The sequence below is a fragment of the Castor canadensis genome, chromosome X (genome assembly GCF_047511655.1).
Source record: "Castor canadensis chromosome X, mCasCan1.hap1v2, whole genome shotgun sequence".
In the NCBI taxonomy this organism is placed as follows: Eukaryota; Metazoa; Chordata; class Mammalia; order Rodentia; family Castoridae; genus Castor; species Castor canadensis.
Window position 1 is genome coordinate 107,291,545 of NC_133405.1, and position 17,374 is coordinate 107,308,918.

The window sequence follows — 17,374 nt, forward strand, 5'->3', positions numbered from 1 at the left end:
CAGACATCTGTGGGCACATTGCCCCATCCAAAGCCTTAGGCATGTCCAAATCTGACTTCAGCCCACCTTTAAGCTAACTTAGATGAGATGACTTCAGAACTTGGTTGCTAGGGTTTATTCATAAACTAATTCAAACACATTGTGAAAGTTCAATTGTTGAAGTAGTGTCATCAATACCATTCATTCTCATTTTCTTTGTAAAGCCTATCACTAACCTTATTTGTCTATGCATTTATTATCTGTTGGCTTCTATGAAAACAAATTCCATAAGGGTAAGAGTATACTTTATCTTGTGACCACATAGTCCCACACTCAGAATGATGTCTGGCACACAGTATTTAACAAATATCTACAGAATTGTTACATGAAGAAGATCCACCCCAAATTCCCTTTTAATTCAAACCATGATGATCTGGGTTTCCAGTCTGCTTTCAACCTTGTGGTTGCTGGCAGTGGAACTGTATACAGAAATATCTCCAAAAGAAAGTGTGAGCTGGATATTAGAAGATGGGAGTCACTGCCATCTGCATGGTAACTGAAACAACAAAGATGGGTAACTATCAGGAGGAGCGCATAGAGAAGATGACAAAGACTTGAGTACTCACGAATCCAATGTCTAAAGAAAATGGCTTCCTATGCTTTGCCATATCTCTCCAATAAGCTCCACCTACCTGTGCTCAAATCTGCACAATCACAAATTCCTTCAGATGTAACATGACTTCCAGACTCTTAGTATTCTGGAGAGTCCTTGGGACATATTCATTTAAGAGCTTATCAATGTCTTCCTGTAAGTATAATCTTTTTTTCTACCAAAGAACTTACAAATAAATTGACTCCACCACTCATTTAAATGTATCAACCATCATTTGAAATCATTAATCCTAATGAAGCAAAGGTAATGGAAGAAAGGGTAGAATTGAATACCAAGTAATTTATTTTTAATGATTTCTCTTCAGGGCTTTTTTAAAATCATGAGATATGTGGTAATATGGAATTGAGATAATTATTGATTTTTAAAAGAAAAGGTAGCTATCCAGAAATTAGAAAATCTCCTAAAATAATGAAAAAATAGTTTTGATATATTTGAAAATTTGCAGCATTTGATTTTTTTATCAGCATTTCTGACTCCTAAAAAGAATATTTGTGGTGATGCCAAAAAAGCATTGGCTAGTCATGAAATAAATGGAAAACACCAAGGTGCATGAGAATAGAGTGTAAACTTACTTGCAAAACACTCCTCATTCTTGTTTACCTGCCATTCTGTATTAACTATGTGAGTCTTTCCATAAGTTCAAAAGGGAAGTAAATCAGGTATAATTGTGGTAAGCTGCCTCCAAGATGGTGCCCAATGATCCCAGCTTGCTGATAGTCACACCTTTATGTGATCATTTCTTCATGTTCATGAGCTAAATGTATTCACTGATTTGTAACAAACAGAATGTTACAGAAGTGATGGCCTGTCATTTTAAAGGTTAGGTTATAAAACAGTGGCTCTGGCTCACTCTCTCTTTGATTGTTCATCCTGGGGCAAGCCAGCTACTAAGCCATGAGGCAGCCCTGTGAAAGGCCCACATGGCAAGGAACCAAGGGCTGTCAACAACCAACTGAATGAGCTCAGAAGCTGATTCTTCTGCACCAACTCAAACCTCCACAGGAGGTTATAGTCACAGTCAAAGGCCTAACTGTAACCTCATCATGAACTGGAAAGCCAGAGGCATCCAGTTAAGCCATTAGATTCCTAATGGCTAGAATTCCTGACCCACAAAGACTGAGCTAATGTTATTTTAAACTGGTAAGTGATGGAGTACTTTGTTATACAGCAACAGACAACTAATGCAGTAGCATTCATATAAGTTTTACATTAGCTTTTTCACAATCAACTGTACAAATGTGAATTAGTCCAGTAGAAAGACTAGTAGCTTCCACAATTTTATATATATGGAAATCGATCAATGTGCTTGAAGGTGGATAATTTATTCTTTCACAGGTCCCACGGTCAAAATCCACTAGTTCTTCAAATAGTAACTTTTGAATTAAAACATATCACTCCCTTGAGATACCAAATAGTAGGTGAAAATTTCTGTGCACAAATTATCCAGTATTATTTGTTGCAGAGTCACTAGAGATAGAAGTTCATTCATTGGTTTTTTGGTTCCTTTTTGTTTATTACCCTACTTTTACACATTTTAGGTTCTATTAGGAGACAAAGGCCACCACTTGTCCTCCCTCAAGAAATAAAAATGGAGGGATTCTAAATCTAAGTCTAGATGAAGATCCAGATTGGGTCATGCCAGTATTGCTTAAGACATGTAGCCATTTATTTTGTGGGCAGTGTGAAAAACTATGGCATACCCACAAGATAAAAAAAAGATTGGTACATTAACTGGTAAAGAGGACATGAGGCAAAGATGGAATATTACAAAATTCTAGAGACAAAACTACAAATAAAACTTCAAGGAACAAATGAAAACAAACTAAGGAAATATATTCACGTAAGACCAGTTAAGCTTCTGGCATACAGTTCATTCATTCATTATTCATCAAGTAATTTGAGAACCTAAAAAGTGCTCAGTTCTGTGCCAGTTGATGTGGGTATACAAAGGCAATGTTGACTTTGTCCTTGCCCTCAAGAACATTAGTAAAAGATCTTAATCAACTGCCAGTGAAATTACGCACACATGATAATTACAGAACTAGAAAGCAACATGTAATACATTGCAAACAGTATAATATAGATCTTGGCAACACGTCAAACTAAAAAAAATGGAACTACATACATTAAGCAAAACCTTAAATGTGTGATTAAAATGTTTAAGAATTAAATCTGTGTTGTTAAATAAAATGTACGGAAGGTTGTTTGGGATTTAGCTTTTGCACTGGGCCCCAATACATGAAACCAAGCCCAAATGGAATCACTCATGCTAGGTGCTGTATAACCAAACTGAACTTTAAGACAGGACAGATATCCAAAAAATGAAGACTTATCTGATATAAATTGGCACAATTTACCACATGTAGACCCCTGAACCCAAAAAGATTCAGATGCAAGAAGCAATAGGGGAAAAATCAAACTGGAACACATTTAGGGAAGTCTAAACTGTAAGGCCACTAAACAGTCAGTGTTAATTGGTGAAATGGTAGAAATAAAATATCAGGGAACAAAAACATGCAAGTCACAGGTGACTAGAATTAAAATATTCCAAAGTCTTTGTGTTGTTTTGGAGGAAGATGAAGATTCCAATTAAATTTCAAACATGCACGTTAAAAATATGGTTAATTGCTAAAAGGCAAATCACATTATATTATAAAAATATAATGTATAATTTCCAAAAATGAAATATAAAGATATCATTGTTCAAAAGAAGACAGGAAAGAAGCGAATAGTAGATAGAAAGAAATAACATGGTAGAAATAAAACCAAATGCATCAATAGTTATATTTATATAACTGGACTAAGCTCTTCAGTTAAGACTGCCTCCAGACTGACATAAAAAACAAAATATACTTCTACACTGTTTAAGAGACACATTTAAAATATTACACAGAAAGACTAAAAGCAAAGGGGTGTAGAGTAATACTCTTGGTAAATATTAATGAAAAGAAAATTATAAAAATTGTAATTTCAAACAAGATAAACTTTAAAGGAAAAAACATAAGTAGGAGTAAAAGCAAACTCTTCAGTGAGATACTGAACTTTCTTGTCCCTAATAATGTAGCTTTAAAATAGGCAAAGTAAAAATTGACAATCCATAATCGCAGTGGGGGATTTTAACACATCATTTTCAGAGACAGATTAAACAGATAAAATATTCATAAGAGAACAGACTATTTCGGTAACATTCATAAAATGTACTATTTGAATGATTTGCAGGCTTGTTCTAACCTTGCACCTGACAATTAGCACACACAAAACACTATGCTCACACCAGGGCACAAGCAAGCCTCAACAAATAACAGAATCATTATCATATGAATCACATTTTCTGAACAAAAAGTCAGTCCCAAATCTACACTTTGGGAAATTTTAGAACCAATTTCTAATGTACAGTTCCTAATGGAGATCACAAAACGTCTGAAACTCAAAGACAACAAAAATTGCTAATCAAAACTGAAATGCAGTTAAAGGAACACTTAAATGGGAATTCAGACTTTCAGGAAAACATTAAAAAAGATGGTTAAAAATATTAATGAACTAGGAATCCACAAGAAGGGAGAAACTCGAGGAAATCTAAGTAAAATAGAAGGGAGAAAGCAAACAGTAGCAAAGATTGAAGCAAAAGGCTGATTCTTCAAAAAGACACAAAGTAGACAAATTTCCAGCATGAAACAAAAAAGAGAAAAACATTAGGAATGAAAAATGGTCCAAAAGCAGATGCCATTAAGATTTTCAAAATAAGACATTATGAGGATGATATCATAAACTTGAAAGCAGAAGAAATAGATAACGTTTTCTGGAAAATGTTAGGGCACAGAGGATAATTGCTGTGGTTGACTAGGACTAGTTACCAGGCAGAATGTTACAAAAAAAAAAGGACTTTACAGATGGAAGTCATACCAAGAAAGGGAAACATGGGGAGAGATGAGAGATAGTCACAAGCAAATAGGATAGATATCAGTCCTAAGTGAAAAAGATAGTCTGAAGCCAGACTTTAGTACAGAGGTTCCTTGCCCTGCCTGTACCTTAGAATCACCTGGGAGGCTTTGAAAAATCTCAATGGCCAGGAAAGTATAACCAATCAATCTCTGGGCTTAGCTATGATTATATTCTTAAATATCCATCGGACCTCAATTTTGTCCAGAGGCTTTTAACACTGACAAATATGTGCAAAGAGGAATAAAACCCTTGTTTTGTGTATTTTCTGCTATTTTAATCCTAATAAGTTCCTAAGACTACTGCAATATTTTTTTAAATGGCATGCTTCAATTTTTTTCTCCTCCCAGAGGAAATCTTTTTATATTTAGGAAAAGTAAACTACTTACATTAGAAGAAGCACACCAGAAATAAAAGGTAAAGATCTATCTAACATCACTCAAACACTGCTCTTGCTAAGAAGAAAGGCCTTTTGATATTTTGGGTTATCTGTGTCACTGCTGTAATCTCTCCTCAGAAGTATAGCTAATCAAGAGCTGACTTTATTTGGGAAGGGAAGTTATTGGCAGGAAGAAAATATCTGTAAGACACATATCCAAAAAACGACTTGTATCCAGAATATATAAAGAAGTCCTACAAATCAATAAAGACAGCTTTTATAACACACACACACACACACACACACACACACACACAAAATAACTTGAACATCTTACAAGAGAATATCGAGATGACCATTAAAAAATGAAAAAGAGTCTTTAATATCACTAGTCACAAGGAAAAGACAAATTAAAACAAGATAACCACTACATACCCATAGGATGGCTAAAATAGAACAGACTGAGAATAGCAAGTGTTGGTGAGGATGTGAAACTGCTAGAATAGGTTTACATTGATGGCGGAAGTATAAATTGATATAATCACTTTGGAAAAATGTTAGGCAGTACCATTGAAAGCTAAATGTACCCTATTTACATTTACCCACATATGTTTATGGCCATCAAAAAGCATATCCCATAATGCACTGTAGCCCCATTCATAGTAGTCCAGACCTGAAAACATGCAAATACATAGCAGTAATAGGATGGGCAAACTGTGCTATATTTAGAGTGGAATTCTATTATGATAATGAAGTAAGCCTGTTTATGCTTACCATGTAACTCTTGTAGACAGAAGGCACATGAAGCAGTCCATACATATGATTCTATTTACTTGATCCAAGAACAGACAAAATGAATGTAGACAAATGGCTCTACAGGCAGGGGCTGTGGGGTCAGGGGATGTGGTTGCTGACTCAGAGGGGCAACAGGGAAACCTCAGGAGCGCTGAAGATGCTGTGTGTCTTACCTAGACTACTGTTACAACTGGTTTCTACATATGTAAAAATTCAAGCTGTACTCTTAACATCTTGTGCATCTTACCATATGTAGATGTTGTACTTCAAAAAGAAAAAAAAGTATTTAAATTTGTCTTTTAGATTTCATTTGAAAGAGAAATGTCCATTATACACAAGTCATTCAGAGTTGAAACATGAACACTTTACAGTTTAGAAGTAAAATCAATCTTGGCCCAAATGTTTCACATCAAAAGTATGTAATACAGAGATGTGAATTTAATTTAGAATGTATATAATAGATTTCTTACCAAAGTGTACCAATAAATGCATAGTTTTTAAAAAGGTGACATGGGTTGGGCTCAATTTAGGATTTTACAGAAAAACTTCATTCCAATATATAATAGAAATTTTAAAATGAAACACTGAAAATTTTGAGCTATATGTATTTCCATAGAAGGGCTCTCCATGTTCTTTTAAAATGCTGATCTTATGAAGAGGGAACATCTGAAGGTTTGGGCAGTGCCCTTGTAAGCCTTGTAGGGTCTACCCTGTGCAGAGTTTAGGTTCCTAAATGCATACAGTTAGAAAGCCATCACCACCTTAATTCCAGATTGTTCTACAGAGAAGAGGAAGCTTTTTAGATTCACTCATTTGGGAACAGATCAATTCATGCTTTTACTAGGTTTTCTTTGATGACTCATCAAGAAGGAAAAAATTGATTGCAGATAATGTATTATACGGCACCTATTGTTAAAATGCTCTTTAAATCAAGTGTAAGCATTCTGTACTTTAGCACAAATTAGGGCATTGGGACAACTGAATTGTTCTTTAGATTGCATTTTTCAATCCAATCCAGAGAAGAAAGAAGAGAAGAATAGATGCTCATTTCCTTTTTAAATGAAATCCAGACCTGAAAAAAACTCTGCTGAAATCTTCATATTTCTTTCATGGTTTTCAGAGGCCTGAAATAACATGAAGGCTGTATGTTTCTGAAGCCAACAATCTATCCTGTCCATGATAAATGACTCAAGTTTCTGAAATGTCTATAATACAAAAATCTCACCCTTCAGCTTTTTTGGTGGGGTGGGAACACATGTGGAAAGAGCTGTGCCCTTGTTTAAGGTGGGCTGCCTCCAATCTCCTGGATAAATTGTACAAATGAAAACAATAACCTCAAGTCAAATCTCAAAATGGAATGGGGAGTACGTGCTCAAAAAACGGTCACAAGAATCAAAGAAGAGAACCAAAACACAGCCATTTGTAATTGCTCTATTTATTAATACATATATCACAAATGTTCACAATATCAATGCATTCTTGTTGGCATGCTAGACAGAGGCATTCTTTTTAAAGGTCTTTTAAAAATATTTTGACTTTTGTTTCCCCTTCACACTCATTTTTAAATTGATCTGATTGAAGTCCTCAAAGTCTATAATGTCAATGCAAGAAAACAATACAGAAAGAAGTAAAGTAACACAATAGTAATTAATTGGGGAAAACCAAAAGTAGTATCATTGCCTTCACAGGAAGCAACAAGACAGCTGTGTAACAGGATTATACAGGTTTCAACTTAGAGGCAGAGGTGCACTAAATTGTCTCTACATACCCAGGTACAGAACAATAACGAGCAAGGAGGCCACCTAATGCTCAACAGTTTCCATCATGCATGACACATGCTTTTCTCTCCTCATGAACAATCACTGATGTGCCTCCTTACATGCCCTAAGCAACCTAAAGAAGGTAGAAAGGAGCCTTAGTAAAGGGAAAACCAAACCAAATGAGGTTAAGCCAAAAGAACAGGTAACTATCATCTGCTTATCTACGTAAAAGTGTGTGGTGTTTACAGACCACGGTGAAGGGCTGACAGAAGCCTCCCATACTACATGCAGGGCCCCAACGGGCCAGTGATGGTGTGATAACCCGTCACCTATGATGAGCTGCAGTTGGACCAAGTACATGTGGAGGAGCTGGCACCCACAGGGCCTTGGGGTGGGGTTCACTAAGACTAGCTACACTCTGTGGCACAACAGGGCTTCACAAGATGGACATTACACATGACGCAGGCTGAAAGGTGGAGCAGAGACTGGGCAGGAGTGTCAGTTGCACGCAGGGGTAGGGATGGGGGGCAGTGGGGAGTGGGATCAGGACAGGTGTATTATGCACTGTGCTCTAACATTCTTTGGAAGTCTTTCAGAGATTGCTGCAGTCCTTTTTAAAACAGGTCTCTTATTCCATCATTCTTGAAAGACTGGGAGAGAAAAAAACATGTGAATGACTCACCATTAATAAGGACTTAAAAAAAGGTAACAAAGGCTGGAGAGGCTGAGGCAAGAGGATTATGAGTTCAAGGTCGGCCTGGACTACCTTATTTGTCTCAAACAAACGAATAGGCAAACAAAAAAGATACCAAGCTGAAGAGAGAACATATCTACATGTTCACAACAGTACACATCACCTAGCACACCATCACAGATTTCTGTACAAGCACCACCAAGATCAGGTAGTAAAGTGCCCGGGGAGTCCTCCTGCCCATCTGAAGGGTAGTACAAGCCCCAAAGGGAAATCCCTGAAATTCAACACTCCCCATTGCCACTCACCTCCTTACACCATTTCATATTGATTGGCCGTGATGAACCGGGACAGACAGCAGGCCAGCAGCATGCCAATCAACTGTTGCCAGGGAGACAAAGGAAAAATGAGAATCTCAAGTCACGGAACTATACTTTCCTTTACCCCTAGGTGTAACTTTTTAATTTAAATTTCTATTTGTAATTGATACATAAAACTTGCATTTATCTATAGGTCTGAGGTGACATTTTGATATATATATATATGATATATATCATATATAAATATGATATATATCATATATATATATCCCTAGTTATAATTTTTTAGCAAACCAGAGCCCTAGAGATAAAACACAAACCCGATTTCAACTGGGATCTAAGTTGGAGGAAGTCTTCCTGCTGGTGCAGGGACAACTGGAGATTCTGGAATTGCCCATAAGGTTTCAGCTGTAGCTCACTCTTGCCACTTCAGAACAACTTCTGATACCAAATTGCATTAAAATGTGTTCATTTGCCAGGCGCCAGTGGCTCACGCCTGTAATCCTAGCTACTCAGGAGGCAGAGATCAGGAGGACCACAGTTCAAAGCCAGCACAGGCAAATAGTTTGTGAGGCCCTACCTCAAAAACACCCATCACAAAAAAGGGCTGGTGGAGTGGCTCAAGGTGTAGGCCCTGAGCTCAAACCCCAGTACTGCAAAAAAAAAAAAAAAAAAGTGTTCATGTTATCAGACTATTGCAAACAATTAAGTGACATGGAATTAGTGCTATTAACTAAAAGGCCAAAATTTAATTCAAAATCATAAGTACATTCATTTGGAAGATTTCTCAACATAATATGATACTCTAGACATATAATAATAATAATAATAATATTATTATTATTATATTATTATAATATAATAATAGTTCTTTCCTTGAGACGAGAACAGAGACACTATTCTTGACTAGGTCTACCTGAGGTTAAGAGAATCAAGGCTGTAAGAGGTAGGAGGTGAAAGAGAAAAGTGGGGCTTTAAATTCTCTTTGACTCTCAACCACATAGCTATTTTAGGCCTAAGTGGGCCCATCTATATCCAGGGCTCACCTTCTAGTTTTTCAGGGGCTGCAGAACACTATTTCCAGAGTGCCTCTCTCTCCTCAAAAGACCCCTGTCCTCCACCTGTCTTTGTGCCTCAACCTAATGTGTGGCACGGGTGAATCTGATAAAAATGATTATGATACTCTCAAGACACCATTAAGCACACTGTGTTCTGTTCATTAGCAATAAAAATCCTCATCTGTGAATCTGGAGGATCACCTTTCTTTGGATAGGAGCCCAATTGTGCACTTGAGCCCCAAGGCTGCTGTCCCTTGGCCAACGCAGCCCATTCTCTTTAAGCAACTGGGCATGTTTTATTGCATCAGAGGTGCAAATGACCTTTAGAGACGATCTGGTACAGTGTCACCCCACATGTGGCCCCAGAACCAATAGCAACAGCATCCCCTGGGACCTTGTCAGAAATGTACATTCTCAGGCCTCACCCCAGACCTGCTGAATCAAACACATTGGGGTAGGTCCCAGCAACTGGTACTTTCAAAAGCTCTCCAGGAGAGGAAACTACCCACCCAGCTCACCAGGTCACCCTTATCTGATAGGTGAACCACCTGTAGTCCATACTGCTGGTCAGGGTAACCATTAAACTCTGTTCTTTTGGCTCCTAACATACTATGCAAGCTCCAGTCCCCAATGCTTATCTTCCTTTCTAAAATTAAAACCATGTTGTGAAACATGCAAATGTAACCTCTTGTCAGGTAAGGAAAGCTCATCACCTTATCGGAGTCACCCTATGTCCTACCAAGGCTCTGACCTGCATATTTCACACCACAAAATACATGGTATCATGCATTTCCTGCCAAGTGGCCAAAGGTTTCATGGCTACAACTTGCAGAATATTCTGCCAAATGGGAAACTAAAATCACCCACGAGTGCAAGGACTTTGAAACTTACACCTTAGCGCTTTTTATTAAAACTGCCATTTTTCAGGACCAAAAAATATGACAATATACTTGATAGTGTCAAAATTTAGATTCCAGACAAAAAATAAGTAAGTATTGGAGTTACATGATACAATCAAGCCTAAAAAGTTATTGACTGTATTACAACTATGCGCAATATTACAGTATCGACTTTTTACATAAGAAAATGTGTGTAGAGGAAGTTAAAGAATCTTCCCAAAACTATAAAGGTTAATGTACAGCAGGGCTTACCCATTGTGTCTACACAAATTGGCTTTTACTTGAGAGGGAAAAGGGAATGAGAATTTGAGGACAGAAGTTCTAAATGTCCGATCAAACCTTACTGTTTAAACATGGGCTTTAAGTTAGCCAAGTGATCTAGCAGGGCACAAAGGTCTTACATAATCTACTCAAAGGCTGAACTTGGCTTAGTTTTCCTTGTACTTTACACCACCTTTAATCTCTGAGACAATAGATGTGCAAGGCCAGTTTCTTCCAACAGGTGATAGCATGGAGGTCACAAGAGCAGGTGGCAAAGAGTGGGTAGAGGGCAGGTAATGCAAAGTGAAAGGGAGAGAGAGTTGCGATCTGTCCTACCCACTTTCGCCTCTACTCAGTAGAGCCTGCTTTATTACAGGAAGACCCAAGGCACAGTGGTTTCATCAATATCAGCTAACATCTGTGAGACTTTACTGTAACACTGGCTCCAAAATTTCTGGAAAAACTAGATATCCATATGTAGAAGACTGAAACTAGGGTTCTACCTCTCACCCTGTACAAAAACCAATTCAAAAAGGATCAAAAACCTTAACATTAAGTCCTGAAACTTTGAAACTACTAGAGAAAAATAGGGAAAACATTGCAAGACATAGGCAGCAGCAATGACTTTCTGAATAGGACTCTAATAGCTCAGGAAATAATAATAAGAATTGATAAATGGGGTTGCCTCAAATTAAACAGCTTGTGTACAGTAATAGAAACAATCAACAGAGTGAAGAGACATTCACAGAATGGGAGAAAATCTTGCCAGACATTTGTTGGGGAAGAACTGATATCTAGAATATAAAAAGACCTCAAAAAGTCAAACATCAAAAGAATAAACAACCAAATTAATAAATAGATAAATGAACATTTTTCAAATGAAGAAGTACAAATGGCCAATAAATATACGAAAAAAATGTTCAACATCCTTCGCCATCAGAGAAATGCAAATTAAAACCACACTGCGTTTCTACCTCGCCTCAGTCAGAATGGCTATCATCAAGAAAACAAACAACAACAAATGCTGGTGAGGATGCAGGGGAAATAGGAACCCTTATTCACTATTGATAGGAATGTAAATTAATCCAGCTACTATGGAAATCCATATGGAGGTTCTTCAAAAAGTTAAAAACAGAATTTCCATATGATGCTGCCATACCACTTCTGGGGATATACCCAAAAGAATCAAAGTCAGCTTATTACAGAAATGTGTGTATATCCATGTTTATCCTGGCACTATTCACAATAGCCAAATTATGGAATCAGTTTGGGTACTCATCAGTAGATGAATAGATAAAGAAAATGTGGTATATATACACAATGGAGTTTTCCTCAGCCATTAAAAAAATGAAACTATGTCATTAATCGCTGGAAAATGGATGGAACTAGAGATCATCACTTTATGTGAAACAAGCCAGTTCCACAAAGACAAGTACAGCATGTTTTCTCTCATTTGTGGAAGCTAGGGGAAACGAGTCAAAACACAACCAAGGTTATGAAAGTAAAAGGGGGACAATTAAGTGAAAGGGGAAGGGAAGAGGGGAGGGATAAGAAAGAGCAATGGAGGGGATGAATATGAGCAAAGTACATTATATGCATGTATGGAAATATCACAATGAAACCTCTTACTATGTACAATTTAATATATACTTATTTAAAAAAAAGAAAGACAAAATCTGAATGAATATAGCTAAACCTTTGCTTCCAGGTCATTGAGCAGGATCAATGAGGCTGCTTCTTCCTGAGCAAGTATCTGGTAGGTAGCTGTCATTGTCCCAGGGAGGTACCAGATCTATTGGCATCTGAAAGCCAACTTCGGCTTCCAAGAACCCTGAGGCTCCTGGTACCATAAACAGCTGTGGTTCCTTGCGTATTTGGATGGGAAAAGCCAACCATTCTTCTCCCTGCCCCAAGCTGAGGCACAGCAGGTCTTAAGTCTCTGTTCTGCCTGGGCATAGCTGGTGGTACTGGTTGTGTGATGCTCCTGGGCTTCATGTTTCTTTTCTTATCTCGACAACTATGTGGTACCTTGAAGAGACCTAAACTTGCTGCAGTGTTTCTGTTTTGGGGTTCCTTAGGGCCAAAGCACCTCTCTCAGTGCCCTAGTGTGCTACAAAGCACACTTAACAATCCCCAAGCCAGGGATTTCTTTAAGGGAAAACAGAGATTGACGATCATTGGACCAGCTAACCATTTGTCTAAGCATAAATTCCTTCCTAGAGAAGTGTGAGAGAAGAGTGAAAGAGGGATTTTAATACAATAAGTGCTTCATAATTTGGAGAAGGATCTGTTTGATTTGATTTATCTCACTAACAGAAATAGGGTCCTCCTCCCCACCACTTACACATCCATGGCCACATGGGAATATTCTTAGATGACAAAATGCTTTATCTATGACATTCCAGGTTCATTGAGGCACTCTTTCCCTCATGTATAGTATTGGCATAATGTCCCTTTATTCTCTAGGGTAGTCATGAAGGAATACTTCAGCAATATTTTTTTCTTCCACAAGGACAGTCCTCCTCGAGTGCAAAACACAAGTCTATCCTTCTGGTGTTAACAGCCTGATGCTACACATACCTGTGTTAGGGAAATTATACTTCAAGGCTCTCAAGTGCATTCTACACATTTGCATAAGACACAAAGTATGCCCTGGCCATTACAGAGATCTTACTGAGTGTTATTGCTGAAATATTATAATAACTAGAAGAAAGTTCACGGCAGTAACTGCCTTTGAAATGTCTCTGGAGCCTGAGTTAATTACACTGTCTGTGACCCTGCTCTGGTTTGTGTGTTGGCATGTTGAGGGTTTCATTCACTTCATGAGTGCAAAAACAATGAAGTGTGGTAAAAGAGAAGTTTGAAATTGCAACAAGAAACACATTCATATTGACTGAGTTCACATGCTCTTCTGAGATGAAATGTCACACAATTTTTATAACTGCTTAGAAAGAAAGGCATTTCTGCTTCTCTAAGGCTAAACTGTCCTTTGCAAAGACAAACTATCAAGCTAAGATTCTATTCCTTGATCTAAATCAGGGCTTAGTTCATTTCTGTTGATTCTATAATAATTTATTAAATTGTAAACTTATAATTTTTGGAATCTTTTGTACATCTCAAATTTTAACAAAAAAGTTTTAGCAACAAACTTGAATAAAATTATAGTGCATCTGCATTGCTAAGCAGAAGGACAGAGGTACAGCTAGGGAAAAAGCTATATTCTGAGATAGTCTTTGCAGAAATTAGAGTTTTGGGACCATTACCGAGACATTAATTAATTGGGCTTTGTGTGGAAAAAAAAAACCAATTTATTGGGCTGAAAAAAAGGCCGAGTTAAACATGAGGATTTTTTTTTTGGTTGTTAAGTATACACATAGATAATTCCACCCACAGCAATATTCTAGTAAGGATATACCATTTTGCCAGGAGATCAGAAGCCTGTGTGTGGGAAAGTCCCCTATAGAGTGGAAGTGTGCTAAATTTTAGGTTTAGCTCAATCTTGTTCCATCTTTGAATATGTGTGGCTTACTTAATTTGCATAATCACATATCCCATTGTTTTTTAGGGGAGATAAAGGTATATAAAATTTAATACACAAAATTGGGTTTCCTCTAAAGAAACAAATTACTCAAACGCACTCAGAGATTACAATAATGATCACATGGTAAAGTTTGTTAAATTTGGGCTTTAAGGGGAGTGATGTCATGCACAATCCATGGGGATTAAGAAAGAACAAAAAAGGACAGGTCAACCAGGAAAAAAGGCTCCCCCAAATCCGGATCAGCCATTTGACGTTTTTGAGTTGTTTATGTTGCAATTAAGCCAGCACCTTGTTCAGTTAACCTCCATTTGACCTACAGAAGAAGCAAGTTGTTTTTCTGGAGCTAGTCATTAGTTGAACTGTAACTGATATTCCCTTGATGGCAGAACTTCATTTAAGTTGAAAAAGGAAAATCAATAAACAGATAACCTGAGGACTAACGAGTAAGGAAGTCTGACCCCATCTATCAGCCTTTCCCAAGGGCACAGGAAGCCAGGCTGAGAATCTGGAGGACAGGGAGGGAAACCTGAGCAGGAGGCAGGGCAGAAGGTAGTCCAGGCTCTGGACAACACTATAAACTACCTGGGAGAACGCAATTCCAAATGCCACTCCAGCGATGATTCCCATGTTTGTCTCCATGAAACTGGTCACCAGATCATAACAACCCTGGAAAAAGAGAGAAAAGTTCTCAGAGATGTATTTTCCTCAGGCCAGGCTGGGCTACATTGCACTTTTCAACACCCTCATATATACTGCAATCTCAATTCAGCAAATATAATTGCAGGTCACCCTAGCATTCTACTCAAACAAACAAGCAAGCAAACAAAAAATAGCAAAAAAATGAAGCACACACAAATGTATAGTATAGAGAGTAGACCAATGAATCCACACGTGACACTTTCCTTAACATCACAATTAATATACAGCCAATCTTGTTTCACCTAAACCTCCACAATTCCCATTCCCTGGATGAGTTACTTTAAAGCAAATCCTAGACATAAAGTCATCCATGGATGTCTGTTAGTAGGATTAGATTTATAGATGAAAAGGCATTCCAAATCCCTGGCCAGGAAACCTTAGCATCATAAACATAGTCATTAGCATTTTGCCAATGAAAGACAAACTCTTGAATAAACAAAGAGAAAGCATCTGGTTAGGTGGATGTGTTGGAGTACCTGCCAACTTTATGGAGCTACAGGATTCTTCCTAAGGAAACCATTAATATCCTTCTTAATAATAAAAATCTATGTTCTAGAGTCACCTGTTCCAAAAAATTTACTATGTGCCCTTGAACAAGTCACTTCCCTTTTCTGGATTTCATAACTTTACCATAAAACGAAGTGAATTTCCCCTTAACATATTAGGAAATCTTTAAATGTCAAGATTAAAGCCAACAATTATCACCAGTTTTAATGTTGGTTTAAAATGGATGAAGTGAATTATACCTTTCTTTAAGATGAATCAGCTGGTTAGAGTGCAACAATGTTGCTACATTACATTTTGCCAACCTAGTTGAAGTAGGAAATGACAAAGTTTTTGTATCATCCATAATGCAAAGGCAAAAGCTGACTCTTCCAGTTAAGTCCCTGACTTTTAGGTCAGACAGCAAGAGTGGGAATTTGTGAGAGTGTATTCATTTGGAACAGGCCAAATCAGCCTAGAATTCTGAACTGACTTATTCAGGTAGGAAAATACCATCTTTCCCCAGTTTTCTAATAAAGGGCACTGACTTGAAAAAATAAAATGTGTGAAAGATGAAGACATTAATATAATAAATAGGATAAAGGTGATGCTTGCTTGTCAAGAAAGTTACATCAAGTTCTAATAACATCTGAAGAACAACAATAACAAATACTCCACTATGTCTTCCACTTTTGAATTCAAATCCCAACAATTTAACATTTCTCATAGCTTATTATAATTCTGCAACTGCTGTACCTTCTAAATGATATTTTCTATTCATAGTCTCTTTGCAGAGAAAAGGTACATTAGCTTAGCAGCAGTGCTATATGACACATGGTTTCAATGCAATTCACAAACTACACTCCTTAGTTATCTGGTGCAAATATCAAGGGCAGGGGGAGGAAGTATATTATTGCTCATGGGGAGTTGTGAAATTCAATTCTCTCTAGTAGAAGCTTGCTGGTTTTCTTTTAGTAGGGAAATAATACAGCACAGTACTTTTCAAAGGGTAGTAGGAGGGAGAGGAGTTTGGGTTAGGAAGGAGTCAAAGTGGGAAGAGAAGTGACTATTCTAACATTTTCGCTAATGTTAACAGCCCAGATAGCATTTTGCCAACCCAGCCATCATTACCACATCTTCTCTCCGAAGTGTTGGCCAGGTGGGGGAATGAGGTTCAGACCTGTGCAATGTTAGATCAGCTCAAAATACAGAACCACAAACCTGATAATACCACCCAGACAGAAGTAATACAGGCCATTTTCTTATTCTGCAAAATGGCTTGGCACAGATTTTTCCCCCTGTGGTTTCAATTCTACACTAAAGACAAATGGGCTTTTGTAAAGTATGATTTCTACTCCATTTTTTGAGGATGGTTTTGTTTTTGCAGTAGACCTAGACTATCAAACATGCTAGGCAAGTACTCTACCACTGAGTTATACCCCAGCCCCAGTTTTGGAAACTTTTAGAGTTACTTTAGTCTTGATAAGGCCACTCCAATCAGTAAGAGAAATCATGAAAATGAAGTAAATGCCTGGCATTAGTACAACTGGGGTTCTCTCTAAACCTTGTGCCTCCATGTGTGGTTTTTTTTTTCTTGTTGTTGTTTGCTTGTTTGTTTTGAGACAGGGTCTCACTATGTAGCCCTGTCTGCCCTTGAACTCACGATCTTCCTGCCATACTTGGCAATGTGTGGTTCTTGAATGAGCAGCGCTGCATCACCTGGAGCTCATGAGAAATGCCAAATTGGAGGCCTCACCCCAGACCTCCTGAATCAGCATCTGCCATATAGCCCTGAGTTATTTATTTTTAATAATTTTTAATGAACTTTAATCCATTTTAACAAGCTCTCCAGATGTTTCACATGCCCTATTTGTTAGTAAAAATGTTTCCCCTTTTT

General features: G+C 37.6%; 1 protein-coding gene across 6 annotated transcripts in view; it reads right to left on the minus strand.

Annotated features, from left to right (window-relative positions):
- Positions 1-325: 325 nt before the first annotated feature.
- Positions 326-17,374, minus strand: part of Tspan7 (tetraspanin 7) — a 127,973-nt gene continuing 110,924 nt past the window's right edge. For 5 of the 6 annotated variants that reach the window (XM_074063760.1, XM_074063759.1, XM_074063756.1 and 2 more), the window contains 3 exons: positions 14,878-14,961; positions 8,525-8,597; positions 7,185-8,175 (listed from right to left, as the gene is read on the minus strand). In XM_074063760.1, coding sequence (XP_073919861.1) covers positions 8,529-8,597; positions 14,878-14,961 — 153 coding nt within the window. In that variant the 3' untranslated portion in view covers positions 7,185-8,175; positions 8,525-8,528. Of the gene's footprint in view, positions 536-7,184; positions 8,176-8,524; positions 8,598-14,877; positions 14,962-17,374 lie in introns of those variants that run through there. The other variant, XM_020161531.2, reaches the window with a different exon arrangement.